The sequence below is a fragment of the Cyprinus carpio genome, chromosome A20, assembly GCF_018340385.1.
Source record: "Cyprinus carpio isolate SPL01 chromosome A20, ASM1834038v1, whole genome shotgun sequence".
Lineage (NCBI taxonomy): Eukaryota > Metazoa > Chordata > Actinopteri > Cypriniformes > Cyprinidae > Cyprinus > Cyprinus carpio.
The window spans coordinates 14,047,390-14,069,260 of record NC_056591.1 but is presented as its reverse complement, the minus strand read 5'-3'; the positions used below and the strand labels follow the sequence as shown (position 1 = coordinate 14,069,260).

The window sequence follows — 21,871 nt, the reverse complement described above, 5'->3', positions numbered from 1 at the left end:
CCCCCGAAATTTGTCTCCCCACCCCCATTGCGCAATACTACATTTCCCATAATGCTCTCTTAAAAAGTCCCCCCCTTTCACAGAAAGCACTGAAATCAGATGTTGGTTAGCTGCTTCACTGAAGCGATGGATGTGTGTTGATCTGTCGGTATTTTGAGTCACTGAGCCTCAATAACCGGACGGACTCTTGTACGCATGTGATTCACTATGCCGCCTCGCAAGAAGGAGTACGGGATTAAACGAGCGAGCGGACCCCTGGTCCACTTCAGACCGTCCGTGAGCGCGACCACCGTTCGCAGACACTCCGCCGTCGTTCCTTCGGTGCTGACGTTCGCCGTGATCGTGGCATCCGGAGGCCTGTTGCTCATGATAGAGAAGGGAATGCTGAACAGCGTGCAGACTCCGCCGCCTCGCGCCAACGGGAAGAAAGTGGAATACCGAGCGAGGAGCAGCGACGCGGTTGTGGACGTGGAGTCTCAGGTAAGATAGTCGAACAGAGGCACACGTTCGCTAGATTTTGAATAAACAGTGGCGTGAAATTCCTAAATATTCTGATATGTTTGCATGCAGTCATCAGACTTTCCTCGAGTTTCGCGAGTCTGTACTGCAGTGAATTTTCACGATAACTCGGGCTGCGGCTCAAAACATAGTAAGCTGTCTACCTAGTCAACAATTCAGTTCAATACAGTGTCCCCAGTTATTACCTGAACAATTTAGCCACACGTAAAATGTTTTCAAAAAGTATGTTAGGCTGAATATGAAACGATAGATACACTTTTAAAATCAAAGCAATATGTCACAAAAATTATCTTATGAGAAAATTAAAAGTTCTCAGATTTTAATTTAAAACTCCAAAAGTGTCTCAGATGTTGGTCCTTTGCCCAGCTAGTGCACTACTCTGAGTACTTGGACAGAAAAGAGAGAACAATTTATGGGGAATAAAACATTCCAGACACTAGCCATTTGCAGAGGCGGTGCTAGGGCGGGGCTTGACGGGGCCCCATCAGAAACTCCTTTAGCCCCGGCACAGACCCCCCAAGGATTTCCTAATGATGTTACTGTTTTTTGATGTCACTTTACATTAACACTAAAAAATAAGCATTAAAAACCTTAAAAAAAAAAAAAGTGCCTAATATTACAACTGATATTAGGGCCTTTCGCATGGCAGGAACCTTTTGATAGTACCAGAACTAATTGTGGAACTACTCACTTTTGGGCGTTTTTGAACCGCCGGAAGTGGGTACGATTTTAGTACCGGACTGCCTTTTTCGGGAACCAAATTAGCTCCTACTTCAGAGGCAATAATTTCATGTAATTTAATAAAAAAGGTAACCTAATGTGAATAATAGGCCTAATAATAAGAAGAATATAACAGGCCTACATTAGTTGGAAATGCTAAATCTCTTAATATAGCCTATTTTTAATGCTTTTGACAATATCTCTGGCAATCGCCGACACATGATATGATGCAACTCAGCACGGGGAGGTTATTGTGACCCCCCCCAATCAAAAAAAAAAAATGGATAGAATATAACGTTTTCCTGCCAGTTGCCATTGAGAGTAACTGACACTTGATGGTCAGAAAAAATGAATAAATAGATATGTGTAAACTAAATAAGTTAAAATAAAACAATAACATTTTTTTTAAAATCCCTACTTTCTCTCTTTTCTATGTGTGTTCATTAATCGTATTAATTTGTAAGTGTCTCATTTGGCAATTGGCATTTGAAGTTATATTACTAATAACAGTGGCACATGAGAATTTTAATACTACAAAAAATTAAATTAACCTTTTTTGAAGCTGCTGTATAACACAAGGGGGCTGAATTTGAGTACCATTTAGATAGCTGAAGCTTATAGATGTTCATTACTTTCACAAAAAAATCCTGGAGCCACCACTGGCCATTGGGTTTGCCAAAACTTCTCAACATCTTTTCTTCTGCTATTACTGCAGTTTCTTTCAGTACTGTACTTTTGGACGCTAGTGTAAAAGGTAATTTTAAGGCTTAAAATCCGATTATTCCTATTTATATATGATTAATCCAATTATACTGTCCTATTATTACTCCACTGGAGTTAGTTAAGATCTTTGATGGAACAGCTCCATATTTCATACCTTCAAACCAAGATATAAAATATGAAACTTGGGGCCAGTTCTTTCAAGGTAAGTTCCCTGCTGTGCTCCTGACAGAAGCATACAATCACTTTAATTTTTTTTTTTTTTTTTGCAAAATGGCAACTGAATGTGTGAAGTGAACACTCTTATGTTGATAGAGAAGTCTTCATTGTATGTGTTTTTATATTTTGCAACATTTTATTGTTTTCTTCTTGTGTATGTATCCTGAAAATGATTGATGAGTTCGTTTTAAGTGCAGTTCACATGATGTTTGGTCGTCCAGTGGTATGTCCAGAGTAAATGTTTTTTTTTTTCCTGTTTAGTAATTTTCATGTTTCATCTGCTTTTGGCTTGATGGAGAGATGTTTATTGCTAAACATAGTTTGCTATTTTTAAATGTAATTTTTTTTATTAGGAGAAAATTATATTTAGATCAGACCAAGTGAGTTGAGACCTTCGAGTAAAGTCACTTTGTTCAAGAATCATTTGGTACACAATTTCACAAAACCACTGAAGTAATTAGAGAGCACATCATTTTTTATTTACATTTTTACATGGTTCTCTGAAATACTTGATTCTGATTGGTAAGTTGTGCCCAATACCCCCACCCCCACCCCACCCCACCCCACCCCCCCAATTCTCCATAGCAATTTTCAAGTCTTTGTTAAAGCATTATAAGCTATCAACCAAATCAAGTACAGGGTGAATCACAACATTTCAAACTTTAAAGCAAAAAAAAAAAAGGATTTGGAAATTTGACTGAAAAAGACAAAAGTATAAAACTGTGTACTTAACTGCTTTAATAAGTGAAAAAAACTATAATCCCATGAAGCAATTTTAAAATAGTTAAAAACGATGTATATAAACAATATATTTTGAGTGAATGGCACTAAAGCATTTGGCCATTTTTTTTTTAATTGGGGGATTTTTTTCCCCCACCTGGAATTCAAATGTTAGTTATTTAAAAAATAAGGAATAATGCAGGCTGATGTATTCGGCAACAGCATCTACCTGTGATTAACAACCTTGTATCTCACAGTAGGTCTACAAAACATGAAACTAAATTTATGCATGAGTTTTTCTGTTTTTATATTGTTCTAAAGTCCTATATGCCCCTTTCCCCCCAGATTGTACAAGAGATCCGCAATCGCACCATAAGATCGATGTGTGGTCAGAAGAACATGCCTCACAGCGTGTGGTCTCTCAGTCCGCTGCAGAGGAAGACTCTCCTCCAGCACATACTAGTGAACGACGAGCATCACTTCCTGTACTGCTACATCCCCAAAGTGGCCTGTTCCAACTGGAAGCGAGTGCTGAAGGTACTGAGCGGCGCTCTGGCCAACGTAGACGTCAAAGTGAAGATGGACCATCGTGCTGATTTGGTCTTTCTTTCTGACTTTCCGCCCGAAGAGATTCGCCATCGACTACGGCATTATTTTAAATTCATGTTCGTGCGAGAGCCGATGGCACGCTTGCTTTCAGCCTATCGCAACAAGTTTGGCGAAATTGAGGCGTATCAGCGGAAATACGGTGCGGAGATCATACGCCGCTATAGAAAAGGCTACGCAAAGGATAAAAAAATAGCAGGAAATGACGTGACCTTCACAGAGTTTGTGCGTTATTTGATCGATGAAGACCCGGAGCGGATGAACGAACACTGGATGCCCATTTACAACCTGTGCCAACCCTGCGCCATAGAATATGACTTCATTGGCTCGTACGAAAGGCTGGAGAGTGACGCCAATTACGTTCTGGAACGTGTCGGAGCGCCGCAACACGTGCGTTTCCCAGAACGCCAGACGTGGTACAAACCCGTTACCAAAGAAACGCTGCATTATTACTTATGCACTGTGCCACAGAAGTTTCTCAAAGAGCTCCTGCCCAAGTATATTTTGGACTTCTCTCTGTTCGGCTATGCTTTACCCAACACAACCACTGAATAAAGTAAGCAACAAAAAATGCAATTCATCTATACCGAGCGGCAACCTCCCGCTCTCTCTCGTGAAGCCAATAAGGAAGTGACTTAAACTGTAATTCATCGACTGGCCGCATGAGGCTGGCTGCAAAAGGTTGTCAATCCCATAGACTCCCCATGTTAAAATGCCCAAATTTACAGCCGAAAAAAAACATGTTTACAGCCTGGTTCAAAAAATGATTTTGGTCTGTATAGCTAATTTTGCCCTTCATGACAACTGTGAGGGGGGTGGATTTTTTTTTTATAACTCATCCGTTTAAATTATATTAAGCCTTAAAGTTCTGCATAATTAAGGGCGTGGCCACTTGAGTGACAAGTGGATTGCCGCTGCTGACAATGCCGTTGCGCTAGGTGGGCGTGGCTTCAGCAACCAGCTCCCGCCTTTTTGCCCATTTTCGATTTTCCGGGAGAGTCGCGCGGTGACGCGCTGCCAAGATGGCGACGGCCCCCTCTGCACACTTTGAGCTTCAAAACCGCTATTGAGGAGTCTATGGGTGACGTCACGGACACTAATACAATACTTTTTAAAATACAAATTTCAATACAAGCGGCAACCTCCCACTCTCTCTCTCGTGAAGCCAACAAGGAAGTGACTTAAACTGTAATTCGTCAACTGACCGCTAGAGGCTGGCTACAAAAGGGAGTCAGTCCCATAGAGTTCCCATGTTACAATGCCCAACTTTACAGCAGAAAAAAAACATGTTTTACAGCCTGGTTCAAAAAATGATTTTGGTCTATATAGCTAATTTTGCCCTTCATGACAACTGTGAGGGGGTGGATTTTTTTTATAACTCATCCGTTTAAATTATATTAGTCCTTAAAATTCTGCACAATTAAGCGCGTGGCCACTTGAGTGACAGGTGGAAGGCTGCTGCTGTCACCGCCGTCAAGCTAGGTGGGTGTGGTTTCAGCAACCAGCTCCCGCCCCTTTGACCATTATTCGGGAGTGATGCGCGGTGACGCGCTGCCAAGATGGCAATGGCCGGCTCCGCCTACTTTAGGCTTCAAAAACGCTCTTCGGAAACCTATGGGTGACGTCACGGACACTACGTCCATGTTTTTATAAAGTCTATGGCAGTGGTCTCCAACCCTGCTCCTGGAGAGCTACTGTCCTGCAGATTTCAGCTCCAACCCCAATCAAACACACCTGAAGCAGCTAATCAAAGTGTTCAGGGCTACTTGATAATTACAGACAGGTGTGCTGGAACTGACATCTGCAGGATGGTAGCTCTCCAGGAGCAGGGTTGGAGATCCCTGGTCTATAGGTTTATACCTAGGTTTATGAGACTGTCTATAATCTTCCAATATGTTAATATTTTAATACTTTTTTAAACATATATTTTAAACCTGTACAGAATTGAAAATATATTTGAATATAAGCCTCAGTACAGTGTATCTGAGAGCTATTTAAGTTCAAACCACTATTTAAAACTGGAAATACGCAATCAGCTGTTTTTATTCATGAGATGCAGTAGGATGTCCATATTAATGGGGATAAAATGAAGAACATTGTGCTGTGCGCAAGACTATCATGAGAGTTTTATATTCGTAAGCACAAGCTTTCACCATTTTCATGTCATTGTAATGTTAAAGTTTCCAGTGTTTTTCTTTTTTGGTTATGTAGATAATCATTACCTCTGCTGTCCCTTATGATTTTGCTCATTAATCCTTTTGCAATTAGAAACGTGAAGCTCATAGCGAGAAAATGAGTCTTCAACTAGCTTTTGAAGTCATTCCTATCTGTATCTAATGAATTGTGTTGAGTGTGTCGTTTCATATGACAAAAACACAAATGTTTCTGACCACAAACTTGAACTCTTTCCATCTGCCCCTTCCTCTGAAAAGATGAGACTCTGTGTTGAATCCCTTAAGAGATTATGAGGAATGCAGTTTTTCACATCCAAAAGCTGAAGTACTGTACAATGAGGAAATAAAAAATCTTTGAAACACACAAGCTGGATTTCTTTGGGAAGTGTGAGGATGTGAAAGCTCAGCTGACACCCAAAAGTTCAGTCTGGATAACACAAAGGAATAATAGGAATTAAATTTAAAGGCTGTTCACACCAAGAACTACAACGTTAACTATAGTCTTAAAATATTCAAATTCCTTATTTAGAAGAATAGCACAGGAGATCAACAGTATTGTTGGAATCACTTTCAAAGTGTTGTTCAAAGGTGCTTGTCCATGTAAACACTATCGTGATGCTGGGATGTTATGATTCTCAGCCCAGCTAAGTTTTTGGCTTTCAGAACATTCTGGGAATGTTCATGTTGGTTACAAAAATAACTAACAGAGAACCTTATCAGAGTGTTATTATTTGCTTCTCTTGGAACCGTATGCTAATGTTCGGGGAATATTCTGTGTTTGCTGGCAGGGTTTCTGGCATTGTCAAGCCAACGCTTTATATGTTTACACTGGTTGAGTTATTCCTCTTATGGCTGAGTTTGTTTTATTGCTAGCCATAAAAAAAGAAAGAAAAAAAAAAGTAATTTGACATAATAGCACACTTCAGGAAACCCACTCATTCATGTAGCAAATGGTGTAGAATGAGTTACATACTTACACTTGCATGTAATACTTAGTGTTGATGAGCAATAGCATGGCTTAGCAAGTATCACAAATTAAATGGCAACAAAACATGAAAAATGAAGAAATGTTCAGCACATGTATCTTTCAGGCTGTTAACATCAAATAAAAGCTATAAGAAAATACAATTCAGGAAGGCATAGTGAATAATCATTGTACTCCAGAATATCAAAGACATACTTGTGGATTTTTTTTCTCCTTTTTTATAAAAAAAAAAAAAAAAGATTAGCGATTTATTTCTCACCAGACCAAATGGAGTGTCACTCTCTGATATGCAAACACACACAAAAAAGATTACATTATTATTAATAACACATAGTACACACAGCCAATGATTAATACCAAACATGAGACAGATTATATTAAAAACTTAATGTTTATTCATAAGTTAATCCGCCAAAATAAGTTTTATTTTACATACGTACACATATAAAACACAGGATGGTGTGGTAGTGTGACATTAACACAGCCCTGAGTCACATGGCTCTTTGGTTCCTTGCGTTGCCAGTTCATTTCACATCTCATTTCAGGCATGTTTTAGAACAGTTTTCCTCTTAAGCTGAACTTGTTATTAAAGGTCGGCCATGTAAAGATGATAAAATATTAAATACATGGAAGTACTGCGAGCTGCCTCATTTTCCATTCACAAATCTAAAACTATTAAGAACAATAATGACAATACAACTACTGCAAAATCATTTTACCTTATTACAAAGTGTATAAATTAACAAAAGACACTGCTCTACATATTGCTTTGGTGGCATAATTTTACCAATTGACCTTGTAGATATACAAATACTTCCCTTTTAGAAGCCCAAGAAAATATCTTTTGGACTGATTTCAGAGACATTTCTGGCCCAACACAATGTTTCGTTAGAACTGACTAAACACAAAAATCTTTCCCATAACACCCATGTCTTCTGTCACTGAAAATGGGACAGGTTGTGAAGAACTACTTCCTTTCGCCACTACTCCTTAAAGCTCACACTTCTGAAAAATCATAAATGCATGGTTATGAATATCCCACAAGAACTGATATCTGCTGCAGATAAATGATATCTCACATGCAGGTTTTAGGCAATACTCACTTTTCTGGCGTCTTGTCTACGGAGTGCTCTGGAGTGCGGAGGATGGAGCGCTCAGGAGAAGCAGGCCGGGGACTGAGAGAGGTGCTGAGAGGGGAAGAGCTCCGCAGCGAAGAGAAGGATAAGCCCTGTCTGCGCATTTCCTGCACAGCTCTCTCCCTACCACAGAAAAAAACAGCCACAGTGGGTCAAATGGGTCATTTACAATACATTCAATGATGGTTAGGCGGCTCACAGGTATTGTAATAAAGTCAGAGTCTAACCTTTCAAAGCGTTCAGTGGTTAGCTGCCTCTTGAGGACGTCCATTTCTGTCTGCAGCTGAGACACTTTTCCGCGCAGCTGAGAAACCTCTCTAGTATGACCAGCCCTACAATTAAACACAGTCTGAGATCTTGGAACAAAGGGCAAAAATATTGTTTTAACCAGCTTGTATTGCTTTTAAACTGTGCTGGAGTGCATTAAGACATCCTCATTTGATTGATGTCTGTTTGTTCCACACGCTGCCATCAGTGATCGCCATGGCAACTGCACACTTACACTAAGCAACACTATTGAGAAACTGCTTGTTGTTGGAGGAGAGCAACATTGAATGGACTCTTTATGCACCCTTAAAGAGGACACAGTCGCCTGTGTTTGCCAGTGACAAATGCTTCACAGTTCGCCATCTAACACACTACAGGAAACAATAATAAATGTAACATACACATAAAAGATTCTCTCTCTCCCTCTCTCTCTATATATTATATATAGAAAGACAGAGAGAGAGAGATCTGATGTTTTAGAGCTCTGTGTCAGTTAAAAACACGTGTAGTTTGCTCCCCTCTAAATGACTGGGTGAGGCTTGTTTGCCTCCATCTGTTACCCAATGACCCCTCCTTCCTTTCTATCAGTGCACTGCAGTGCATATCTGACCTCATCAAACACTTTCTACATTACGGCCTGGGTCCGCAGGGCTGAAACTACTGAAAAATTAATCCATAAAATGTGTTTGTTTACCAAAAAAAGTATTTTATTGTAAAATTTCAAATATAAATGCATTAAATTTTAGATTGCATGCTATACTATGTATGCCAAAAAGTAAAATATTAATACATTGTAAATTGCATATGTCTGTTTGCATTATCAGGGAAAAAAAAAGTTTTTAAAACAGGACAGTTTAAGTGACTTAAAGTAAATTATTACATTTAAAATTACAAATTACTTTGAGCTTTGAATCATGTGAAAATTGGCTGCTGACAAAAAGCTTTACTGTATTTTTGGTCAAATAAATTAAGCTATGGTAAGCATAAGATATTTAAAAACACTTAAGCATTTACCAACTAACTTAAAATTTTTTGAAAAGTAGTGTAATAATCACAAGCATTATAAATGGCCCTTGTGCCCACTGTTTTTCCACTTACGTTTTACTGTCAGCTAGAGCGAGGCGGTCTTTCAGCACTTTGAGCTCAGACTCTTCTCGCTGGCGCTCAGGTGCGTCTGAAACTCCTTCTGTCGATTGGTGGAGAGCAGCGTCTCGAGATTGCGTACCGTCAGCCGCTCGCTGGCCAGCTGCTTTTTCAGAAGCTCTGCCTCGGAGTGCACATCCTCCAGTTCACTCGTCACCTGAGGTTGACACTCAAAGGTTAGTGTTGGTTAGCTGCATATATGCTCATTTTCAAATTTTCAGTGGTGAGCTCTTTTGTGTGTGTCTTACTCTCTCCAGCTCCATGCTCTTAGCCGTCAGCTGGCGAGTGGTGAGCTCTTTGCTGGAGTCGAGCTTAACGCACAGTTCTCTGACAGAGACCAGATCTGCCAACACTGAGGCTTTCTCAGCTCGAGCCGCCTGGACCTCCTCTTCCAAACGAGACATTGCCCGTGCCAGCGACGACACCTGAGCTTCATATGCTTGCAGAGCGTTCAAGTGCTGAAGGAAATCACAGGCCATGAGGCAATGAAAAACAGCCTTTTATTGTACTCCTCATGCTCAGAAGTCACTCATACCTCCTGTATCTCTCTGTCCTGCAGTGAGACTCTCTCTCGGAGGTGTCTGCGCTCTGTGTCAGATGAGAGCAGTTCCAGTCTGATAGAGTTGTTTAGCCCCTCAGCATGCTGCAGCTTCAGCTCTCTATCTTCCGACTCGTTGTGGATGGTCCGGAAACGCTCCAGCATGTCCCTATTCTCCTGTTCCTATACACAACATAAAACAGCTTCAGTGCAAAATCATAAATTGCAACTAATAAAATGTACATGTCTGATTTCAAATTGGAACATTCATAAAATGAATCTGCACCGAATACACCATTCTGCATTTTGCTTTTTTTTTTTTAATGTAGTATAGTTCTACCATGTATTTCTACCAAGGGTAGGGATGTTTTAAGAAATATATTTTTAGTTTGTCTCTGAAAAAGGCCTGTAACGCATCTTTCAAGGCTTTTAAACATTCTGCTTATCATATATTTTTAAATTCTATTTATAACAATCGCATTATATAAAAAAGGAATATTGACACGATTTCCTTAGACCTTTTTTGTGTTTCTTTCCTCTCCATTTCTCACCTTGGCAGCCATCATGCTTTCTATCCGTGCCACCTCTGAGATGTAGGAGTGAACTCTGAGCTTTAATTCATCCCTCTCATTCAGAGCTTCCTGCATCTCTGCATGCACTGCCTGGAGAAAGAGCACAAGAACGTGAGCATGTGTTTATGTGAGGTTCACTGGTCATAGATGGTCATGTTAATAGTAGTGGGTTTACTTTTACCATCTGGAAGGTTTGGAGAAATGAAAACAGGGAAAGGAAAGAGGACTGTTGGCGTGGATGTATGCACCTGGTTTTCTCTGGTCATGGTGGCCAGATCGTCCTGTAACCTCCGGTTCTCTCTCAGTGCGACCTCTCTGTCTCGACTGACAGCTGAGAGCTCCTCTTGAGATTGGTCCAGCTGTCTGCGCAGACTAGAGATTTCCCTCTCTCGACTGCTCAATGTCCCCTTCAGCTGACTGAAAAACATGACGTAAAAGACATTCAAGGCCTTCTATTCTTCCCCAAAAAGACAAGAAAGATCCCATCATCCTGATAACATTTATAATTATAACAGAAAAAAAAAACCAGACACTTACTCCAAAGAGTTCTCCAAGTCTGTGACTGTAAGCCGAACTTCCAAAAGAGTCTTTTCCTGTAGAGCAAAACCAACTTTATAATGCAGTACCATAGTAATTTGCATGATTTTACTGCTTGCAGCAGGTTATCTTCTCTACAAATATTACCAAAGATTGTGTTTTTAAAAACAGGGCTGTAATAAGACGTCCCCTCATTCTGTGTGTCAAGTATCAGCAGTACCTTCCTGTGGATCTCCTCTTGTAGCAGCACCATACTCTCAGTCTTCTGGTCCACGGCATCCTGCAGGGAATCTTTCTCTCGGTCTAGAGAGGCCACTGTGCTTTGCAGAGCTGCAACCTCGTCTTTCCTCGATGAACTATGTCTGCTCAGATCAGCTACATAAAAAAAACACAATCAAAATCTTATATCTACATAAGGAAATTTACAACTGTACAGTTAAAAGTTATCATGATACCTAAATGTCTAATGAACACAAAACTAATATGCTAATGAACACCCCCCCCCCAAAAAAAACATTTTAGTAAACTACTGTTCGAAAATTACTGTTTGAAATTTATAACATTTTTCCTAACCTTATTAAATTTTCACATCAAATTGCAAAAGCATAAATTTTATAAGATTAATATAAAAAAAATGTAACATACAAATGAAAAATGCATTACTTTTAAATATGAAACCAAACCAACAGTAGGTGGCGACAAATTACTATTTAAACAATTAATCAATCTAATCATTAATTCATCTGATTCCTACAAACAGCTGATTCATTCAAAAAGAGGCAAGTGACTGTCTTTATGAATGGTTCACTGAATCATTGACTCGATTAGTGGATTCATTCAGTAACACTGCTTGTGTTGCTGGGAGACAACAGTTCTGCTGTGGCTTTGATTATAACTATTTTTGTTTGCGAAACTGAGCAAAAACAGTCAATACGGTCTAAAATGATAATAACTAAATTTTAAATATTACCTTTTACAATTAATACTGTATAAAATCAATCAAAAATTGCAATCGTGATGATATTTGGGGAAACATCTTGGTCGTGTAATGTAAATCATATATTATAAATATATATATTTTTTTGCATCTATAGTTTTCTTTGAGTTACTGTGTGTGCGCTGCGTGAGCCCCATGGCAAGACATAAATACATTATCAGTCTCCATTTACACTTAATGCAATAAAATCAGAATCATTCTAGTGAGAAAGGTTTTGGTGGTGACATTTCAGTGCTTCACTAGTTATTTTTGTTACTGACGTTTTAAAGGGATACTCCACCCCAAAATGAAAATGTTGTCATTAATCACTTACCCCCATGTCGTTGCAAACCCGTAAAAGCTTTGTTCATCTTCGGAACACAATTTAAGATATTTTGGATGAAAACCAGGAGGCTTGTGACTGTCCCATAGACTGCCAAATAAATAACAGTGTCAAGGTCCATAAAAGTATGAAAAGCATATTCAGAATAGTCCATTTGCCATCAGTGATTCAACCGTAATGTTATGAAGCGATGAGAATACTTTTTGTACATGAAGAAAACAAAAATAACTTTATTCAACAATTCCTTTCCTCTCTCCCCACATCACCATTTTCGAGAATCTGAACAGTACGCAGACGGCGTACGCTCTTCTGTGTCGTCACGCTGCGCTGATGTGCTGTTTTCTTTTAAACCAAAGCATTAATATATGTAGAAAATGTATCCTTGTGGCGCGGCTGACACAGAAGCACGTACACTGCCTGCATACTGCTCAGATTCTCTTAAATGGAGCTACGCTAATTTGGAGAGACATAGAGGAGAGGAATTGTTGAATAAAGTCGTTATTTTCTTCGTGTACAAAAAGTATTCTTGTCGCTTCATAACATTACGGTTGAATCACTGATGGCAGATGGACAATTCTGACGATGCTTTTCATACTTTTCTGGACCTTGATAGTGTATTTTACTTGGCAGTTTATGGGACAGCCACAAGCCTCCCGGTTTTCATCCAAAATATCTTAAATTGTGTTCTGAAGACGAACGAAGCTTTTATGGGTTTGGAACGACATGGGGTATTACAGGGCTGGACCAGAATATTAGATTATTTGAATATTAGTTCGGTGAGTTGGCATTCGATTTTCAATTTTGAGATTCGAATATTCTAATTTTATTTATTTTTTCGAACACCAGGCATCCCCAACGAAACGGTTCTCATTCGCCCTTGAGTGAACATCATGATTCAGTTCATCTGGAAGAAAAGACAAAAATGCCAAGACCTCAGCTGTGTGCGAGCACTTGAAATTGAGTGAGGACAAGACAAAAGGGCAGTGTGGCAAATATGTGATTTGAAACTGGCCTACCGCAACAGAACATCAAGTTTGAGAAATCACCTGAGTTCTGTAAGTACTAAGCCTATAGTATATTGTTGGAGTAAAAAAAAAAAACGAGCTGCTTATCCACCATGTTAATAAGTAATTTTACATGATAAAAACGTGCACTTAAAAAAAAAGAACAGTAGCCCAGCCTAATAATAATTTGTCTATATTAAAAGTATTGCACTTAACAGACCTGTGTGTTTTGTATCACTAGTGCAGTGTCTGTTCTCGGAGCATATTTCAGCTTGCGCTGTTCTGTAGTTTATTAAAAGTTTATTCATAATGAACGTGTCGCATGTCCATATTGCACCAAACTGGATGAATGGTTCTCAAACATAATAAAAATACAAACAGACAAACACACAGAGCTAAAGTCTGTCTACAAGTAACAGCTGAAGTCTGTCTACACTGGACACGACAAAGTGACTGTTGAAAATCATTTGAAATTTGTGTCAGTACATCATAAATAGAACGCAGCAGCAGTTTACTGTCGAGGAATAAGTCAGCCGCTTGCGCCGCATCCAGTGTAGACAGCATAACAGGGTCTATTGTATTTTGTCCCGCCACACCGCTCGCGTCCGGTGTAGACACAGTGTTAGAGAGAAGAATATGTTCAGCCCCTCCCTCCGAATCTTCAAATATTCGGTGTTGATTACTACCGAAGCTTCAAAGCTCAAAAAATAGTATTCGGACCAGCCCTAAGTGATCAATGACAAAATTTTCATTTTGGGGTGGATAAAATTCTCTCTCACTTGCCCTTTAAAAAAATCTACTTGTCCCAGACAAGCATTAATAGAGCCCCGTTCCCCACGGTTTACTTTGGCCCTAAAGTTGCATGTATTACAAACTGCGAACTTAGTGTCTTCTTCACAAGAACTTGCATGCCGGCGACATGTTTTAATGCGGATGTGAGCATAGCTGTGACGTCAAAAAGGACTGGCTCGGAACCGGCAGACTGACTGGCCGGTCACCGGTCCAATCCAATCGATGCATCTCTAACAGATGTATAAGAGAAACCAGGAAGGAAGAGACAGAACAGCTAATAGTTCGAAAAAGGTGCACTTGAGAAAATTAGAAGAGCGCAATACAAAGACACTGTTCTGACACACACCGATTTTCTCTTCTAGTTTGTCGATCTGTTGGTGAGCTGCCTGTAGTTCATTGGTCTTGACAGATAATCTGTGCTGAACATCTGAGAGGGACTGCTCCATCTGCTCCTGCAGAAGCCTAAAGACAGACACACACACACACACACGTGAAATATCAAGCTGCTTAATAATTTTAGGTACAACTATAGGCACTCATTTTAAGCACAACCATGACATGCAGAAATGTCTGTCTACAGCAGTGCTACACAAACAAACACACACAGACCTGAGCGCACAGCTCTCGGCTCTCTGCTGTGTGGCCTCTTCTACATTCTGCAGCAGCGCCGCTGACTGAGCCTTTAGCTCCTTCTCAACAGCAACACCACACACCCACAGCACAGCCACATGAACACGCAGATCAGCCCTCTCTCTCTCCAGCTACACACACACAAACACAGTAATGCATCACATTATGATAAATTTACAGGTGTTTTTCACCTAAAAATAACCTCACATATAGGGCAAATTCATAAGTGAGCATTATTTTGCTCTTCCCACAACGAGGCAAAGAGCACTTTGAAGGGTGCATTGGATTACTCTGTGCATTTTTGTTAAATCCTACATTAATCTAAACGATACTGGCCCCAGAAGGTTAACCTCATAACATACAGTAAAAACCAATGTCTACAGCTTTTAGGCTGTTGCGAATATAAGTCAAATATCCAAATGGGTTTAATACAAGTTTACTTTTAGTGTTCTGCTAATAGTATTCTTAGTATAATACACTTGGGTTCATGAGAGCAATTCGGGGTTTTAAATTCCTCAGGTCTCAAAATAAACCAGAAGAACTTCCCACCCAGGATCACGTGATCATTAACGGCAAATTACAAATGACAGTTTAGTTAAATGTACATTACACAAAGCGTCTTTTGGAAAGTATTCAGTTCCTCATATTCATTTTTAACAACCCTACAAGTAGCATCCCTTTCCTGCAGTGCCCATCAAGGCATTTGAAATTAGCCCATAACTATCCAGACATGACAAAGCACACTGGTATTGTTTGTGAAACTATAAACGGTGCAAGCTCTATTAGTGTAGTACCATCTCAATGGTGTTCTCCAGGTCAAGAATCCTGTTCTCCTCCTGTTCTCGTGTCAGAGTTGTGCTCTGGGCAACCTGCAAAGTTAGAAAGTTAGAAAGAAGCTTTATCTTGGCAACTCTCCTTTTAACACACAGCTATACCACTCACCCTACAAGTGAACTACAGTCTAACCACAGAAAACTGCTTGCACATACTTAGCAACTATTTATGGTCTGCTAAAAAAAAAAAAAAAAAAAAAAAACTCATTTTGCAAACACATACACACACCTTGAGTCTGTCTCGAAGCGCGTCTCTCTCAGCAGTAACTCTCTGGAGTTCAGCTTCAGTTTGTTCCCCGTCATCTCTGATCCTGTGCTGGAATTCAGAGGACTTAAGCTCCCTTTGGACACGTCTTAGCTCCTCTTGAGCCTATATTTATAACACATGCACAACTATTACCATGGAAAACAGCTAGATGTACCTTTTGGAGATACTCCACCCCAAAATAAAAAATTCTCATAATTTGCTGTTCCAGATTTCTTCTCACCTGCTGGTACTGAGAGCTGAGCTGGTCTCTCTCTGCAGTCAGTAGTTTAACTCTGGTCTGAATGTCCTCCATGTGTTTCTCAAAGCCTAGCAGCACTGACTGGAGCTCATCCCTCTCCTTCAGTGCACGTGAAAGCTCTGTGTCTCCATCTCTCTAGAAACACAAAAACAGCAACGTGTTTCCCAGCAAAGTGTGAGGTAATCATATTTTTTGTTATTTTGGTAAATACTTTCTAAAATAATTGTTTAAGCAGGTAATTAAAGAGTCAATCATTTAAAAATCTGTTATAATGTATAAAGGTAATAAGGAAATAATATATGAATAAAAGTATTATAATAAATGCAGAACTTGCAAGATTGATTAAAACTGTGTGTAATCTGAATTTCACTCCCTGCTTAAACCACGTATCTTCTTGTAATTATAGAAGTAAATGTCAGCTCCAACCTTTCCGTGCCAGCTGCCTCTTCCTCTGGGGCTCCTCCCCCTGCCTGGACTAGGGGTGGGGCTTTTATCTGTCTTGCCCCTAAGCAGACGGTATCGCTCCAGCTCCTGTTTGTAGTAATTTCTTTCCTCCTCTAAACTTTTCACAAAGGCATCTAGACGGGATGGAGACTGCTCCTTGCCACACATCCCATGCCTTGCCCGCATCCGCTCCAATTCTAGAATCATTTCCTTATCTAAAACAAGCACAGCACCAAAAAATCAAATATGCAAACACACACACACATCACCCCACCCGCAAAAAAAACAAAAACAAAGAGGACTGCTTCATCTCACCAGCCTGCGTCACTGCTTCTACTTTATCCTGAAGTCTCTTTTTGTCTTCTTCCAGAAAGTGTATCAGGCCCTCCATCTTGTCATTCTGTTCTTGAAGATCAAGCAGCTGATCCCTCAGACGGTCTTTCACGTGATCTCCCTCTGCCATATCCTGCAACAAAACATTGCAAAAATATAATTTTTTCACTGAATCTCTCACCCAAATCACACAGTTATAACTGAATGGTTATTGGGTGGTGCTGTGTACATGACCTGATGAGAGGCAATGGTGCGTGTGCTGCAAATTAGTTTCTATGTAAGCTCCAGGTGGTGCAAATTATTTTAATTAAAAAATATAGTTTATTGTTGTATTGTCTTCAATTTATTATTGTATTATTATTGCATTTAATTTCAAAAGAAAAGCCTGGTTTCTGAAAAAAAGTATAAATGTTATTTACAATGTATACCTTTGATTTAGAACTTAATTTTCAGATAAACACGGACACGTTTCTGTTTGTGTGTTAAAACGATTAAACTGCAAAATTACTCGAAATACCCATTTCTAATTAACAACTATTCAAGCACACTCAAGGCCAGTAATAAAGAGTGAGATATCTGAAACAGCTATAAAAAGAAGTACCTCCTTATAGTCAGAAATCTTTTAATAGACATTGCAAAGTATTTACCAAAAGATGGTTTACAAAAACATACAAGCTTTATATCCAGAAACTATACTACACCATCCACGTCATGTCAGGCCAGACAGAATAAATGTGCTGTTCTGAACCAGATGGTTAATTTAACAGCTCGTTTCACACGCTGTTGTATGGACCCATGCACACACCCGTCTTAATGTAGCGATGACCTCCTCCAGGTTCTCTAACTCCCGCTGTTGACGCTGAATCTCTTTCTAAAGGTAGAAACAGGGCCAGTTTAAGTATCACTACATAAAGCTAAATATTTTATATATTAAAAACCAAGCATTAACACATTGAGACCAAATATGAAAATTTTAATCATTAGTTTACCAAGTATTAAATAGTAATAAATATTAAAGTATTATAATAATATCAAAATTTGAAGTGCTATAAGCATTTCTATCTCTACATATAAAAATGATATATAAACATATTTCACAAAACTACAGTTTGTTAATCTATCACATCTGATACCAATTTAGACCATCAGAGAAGCACTGAGGTTTACTTTATTACTCTAACAAATTGTTCACAAGCAAACACCCCACTGAGATCACCTTGGCCTCTTGCAGCTCCATGTCAGCAGTCTCCAGAAGCATCTCTTTGTCTTTCTCTAGCTGCTGGGCGAGCTGGTCTATCTCAGTGAGCTCCTGACACAGCTCTTGATTTCGAGTGCTCAGATCAGCTACCTCACTGGACACAGTCTTCTTCCTCTGCTGCAGTCCGTCAATTCTCTGTTCCAGGGATCTGTTGGTCTCCTGCAGATACTCTATCTGAGAGAGGAAATTATTTGTTATTATAGAGTTATTACAGGGTTAGCATCTACCTGGAGATAAAGAGCTATAAACATACAGAGCAAACAGACAGAGGTGATGGACATCAGTCTGAGCTCTTCATCCTGAAGGTATATGCTTAGTTCAGTGGTCTCAATCAGATAATCTGCCAGATAAGATTACATAGATGTAATTATTAGAGGAATATACCATTTACCTGCAGGTTCAGATGAGCAATAAGTTTTTCATTGCTGATGTTTTGAGCCTCCAGAGAGATGACATCATTTGGTCGACCCCCATCCAGAGCTCGATTCAGACGCTCAATCTCTTTATCTCGCTCTTCCACCTGTACACAGAGCATGATGAACATTTTTAAGGGTGCATGTTATGAACAAATGCATCAACACAGTTAAAAATATATAATAAATAAAAGAGATAATATTATTTTAGTAATAACTTTAATAGTTCTGAAGTTTAAGGAGGACCCTCAGTTTTAACAACTATAATCACTTTCTCATTCTCCCCAAACAATCAAGTAGCAGGTTATGTAAAATTTGTTCTCTGAAATATTAAAATATCACCTCAGAATAAGTAATTAGACTACATATAGTAATTAAATTAGAGACGTTTATGTGTGTGCACGCTTGCCTGTGTGTTGAGATGTTTGATTCCTGCCTGTGCTTTCTCCAGGTCAAGCTTCAGCTGTGCCACTTCCTTTTGGAGCTCCTGGATCCTTTAAAAACAACAACAACAACAAAAAACGTTTTTGCCATGTTCACAATATGTAATAACTGGGGCTGAATGTGATAACTCATGCAACAAATTAAATGTTTAAAAGTCACTCACTATATATAATTGAAGTCATAAAACTTATTTATATTTATAACCTTTATTTTTAAATATTGTAATAATAATATATTAGATAATATAATTATTAAAAGCCTTAAAACATTTATTTCATGTTAATAATGTTTTAATTGTGGCTTTCAAAATAAATGTTAACTCAAGCAATTGATTAAATGTTTAAATGTCACTGATAAATACATTACATAAATTATGCTTTTTTCCCTTTATTTATTTTTTCCTTATAAAAGACAGTTTGATGCCTACAAAAGCAAGAAAATCCAAAACATCTGATTAATCATGATTCTGTTTTGTTTTCTTCCCCACACCTGTCATCAGCCACCTGAAGAAGGTCAGCGATGTAAGGATCATCTGGTTGTGCCACAGATGGAGGGCTGGGGCCACTGAAGGATGGGAGGAGTTCATCTATCTGCATCCGCTGGCGTCTAAATGGGATGGATCGCTTCTTCCCTCCTTATTAAATCAATCATTGACCATGAAATGTTCTAATAGCAGATGTTCTAACAAAGATGAAAACCCTAGCTGAAATGTTAAATAAAATGTATCAACCTGGTGTCTGAACAACAGCTTGCATGTTCTTCTCCTGGAGCTGGAGGATACGCTCTGTCTTGGCTTTGCTGTCCTTCTCAAGGGATCGAACTTTGTGCACATACTGATTATTGAGGAATTTCAGATCTGAGGTTTCATGGTCCAGTTTCCTGATGTAAGCTTTCAGCTCTGTTAATGGAAAAATGCTGGTTATTATAATCTTTCCCTTTGATTAAAAATAAATAAAAATCTGTTTGCAACAGGATTTGAGGAATTAAGCTCAATCCATACCCCTGCTGATCCGATCCTTCTCCTCTCTCAGTTTCAACAGCCCAAGGTGCAGATCATTGTTTTCTCTGACTAGCCGGGCATTTTCAGCTTTATATGGCTCCAGAACAGCATCAACATTTCGACTTTCTTTTTCCGTCTTTCCTGCAGCAAGCTTGGCATTCCTGAGACTCTCTGTGGTGTGGACCAGGTCACTAACACATCAGTGAAAACAGATTGATAATGCTCCTGTCAAATCAAGTTTCACATATTATATATATATATATATATATATATATATATATATATATATATATATATATATATATATATATATAAAGTATGTCATGTTTCATTTTCATGAAGACTATTTCCAGAAACTAGAAAAAATGAACACATGTTTGCAAATGTCTTAAAGAGAACAGTGAAATAGCAAATATGTAACCATATTCCATCCTTTTCCAGCAAAAGTTTGTTGAAAAAGGTTCATTTATACATAAACAGATAGAAAGGTAATCACTTCTTGTGCAAGGGCCAGTGAAAATAATGGCAGGGCAAGAATATCTGAACTAATGACCCAGATGACAAAAATCTTTATTGGTGTATAGTTCAATGTGAATAATACTGCATATTCACCTGAAGAGTTTCTCGACCAGTGGCAGGCTCTCGATGGCCAGGGGCTGTCTGTAGCCCAGCTGATCCAAACGCTTCCGCAGACTGATGAACTTCTGCTCGGCGCTGGTCGTCATGCTCATTCAGCACAAAGACGAGCTCCGCTCTGCATACACACAATGATCCACATGACAACACACAACTCAACACTGATTTTACCGTATGAGATATACAAACACTCAGAGCACTGGTTAGGTTTATATCTTTATTTTATACATTAAATCTCCATTAAACAGACGTTAAGAAGTGAGCTGCAAACGGTCGCAGGTTCCGTCGGTAAGTTACTAATAGAGTCCAACGGAACTTACAGCTATAGTTAGCTAACGAGTCCCTGGAGAGCACTATTGGGACAGTTCACTTTTAAAACGAGACCATAAAGCTACAATACCCCATTTAATATTAACGCAAATGTTACGCAAAATAAGTTTCACAGTTTTCACAAAACATACTTACTCTGACGCTTGTTGTTGTGTCTGTCAGTCTGTCTTCGGAGCGCAGTTTTCACAACACTAACATTAGCAGCATCTCTGGGACACGGGAACAAAGCTTCTCTCCTCGGGGGGAATACAATACTCGACGCAACAGTTAACCCTAGAAGTCTGCTTGCTGTTCGTCGTTTGGGTGCTTCTTCTCGATGCTCTCATAATGTGAAACTGTTTTGAGGTTAGCTAAGGACCAGCGGCTGCTGCAGATTTCCTACCCTCCCCGCGGTGAACGGTCTTCCGGTGGCGGAAACACTGTTTGAAAATGGCGCCGAGGAGAGGGAAAGTCCTGCTCGTTCGTTCCCATTAAACTGGAGTTATCGAAACTGCGCCATCTAGTGGACACGGTGCGAAAGAGCGACAATAGTGGTCACAACGATTTGCTGTTTCAGAGCAGGTGTTAGAATCATAATTTATTGTAAAGTAAATAATAATTGTCTTTGCAAGTCCAGAAATATGAAATAAAAGAACACATATTGTCATTGTAATATTGAAACAGTTTATTTAACTTTTAGGGGGAAAAGTCTTTTTTTGCTTTGTATCTTATTTGATACATCAGGCTTATGGCCCATATAGTGTGAGATAGTGAGAATATGGAGCTCATACTCAAGGGAGAAAAAGGAAACGGTGCAAAAATATGGAATTTGGTGCAGTTGTTGTCATTTTTTAAAGCCTATGTCTGGAAGCTATGTCATTCTTTATAGTTATCGTTCTTGTGAACGGGTCTAGAGGACAGATCAGTGATCGAATCATTATATAGAGTCATTATAGATCAGTGGGGTAGATATGTTCAGATTTATCTCGTGTGAATATATATTATTTTATATTAATGTGTACAGCCTTTTTTAATTATCAAAAACTACAGAGGCCAATTCTTTCAATCTCTGTAATTCTTTCAGAATGTAACCT

The 21,871-nt window shown here is 39.1% G+C and overlaps 2 protein-coding genes across 2 annotated transcripts; one reads left to right on the top strand and one right to left on the bottom strand.

Moving 5' to 3' along the window:
* The first annotated feature begins 63 nt into the window (after positions 1-63).
* LOC109051417 (carbohydrate sulfotransferase 14-like) lies at positions 64-4,059 on the top strand. The gene is made up of 2 exons (XM_019068976.2): positions 64-480; positions 3,244-4,059. The coding sequence occupies exons 1-2, from the start codon at positions 208-210 to the stop codon at positions 4,057-4,059; spliced, it is 1,089 nt and encodes a 362-aa protein (XP_018924521.2). The 5' UTR covers positions 64-207.
* Positions 4,060-7,762: 3,703 nt separating this feature from the next.
* LOC109051428 (centrosomal protein of 135 kDa-like) lies at positions 7,763-21,253 on the bottom strand. The gene is given in 26 exon segments (XM_042777694.1): positions 7,763-7,922; positions 8,027-8,131; positions 9,165-9,219; positions 9,222-9,366; positions 9,458-9,667; positions 9,745-9,930; positions 10,299-10,409; positions 10,568-10,736; positions 10,857-10,912; positions 11,077-11,231; positions 14,318-14,433; positions 14,581-14,732; positions 15,396-15,470; positions 15,664-15,804; positions 15,923-16,075; positions 16,367-16,599; positions 16,700-16,850; positions 17,523-17,588; positions 17,934-18,149; positions 18,367-18,495; positions 18,798-18,882; positions 19,322-19,466; positions 19,563-19,730; positions 19,833-20,023; positions 20,445-20,586; positions 20,934-21,253. Coding segments are annotated over 25 exon segments (3,492 nt in total). The 5' UTR covers positions 20,564-20,586; positions 20,934-21,253.
* Positions 21,254-21,871: the final 618 nt, after the last annotated feature.

Bases quoted from the DNA above. Each gene is read 5' to 3' on its own strand.
- LOC109051417 (XM_019068976.2), top strand. From the start codon at position 208: ATGCCGCCTCGCAAGAAGGAGTACGGGATTAAACGAGCGAGCGGACCC. The intron at 481-3,243 runs GTAAGATAGTCG...CTTTCCCCCCAG, and splicing joins TTGTGGACGTGGAGTCTCAG to ATTGTACAAGAGATCCGCAA.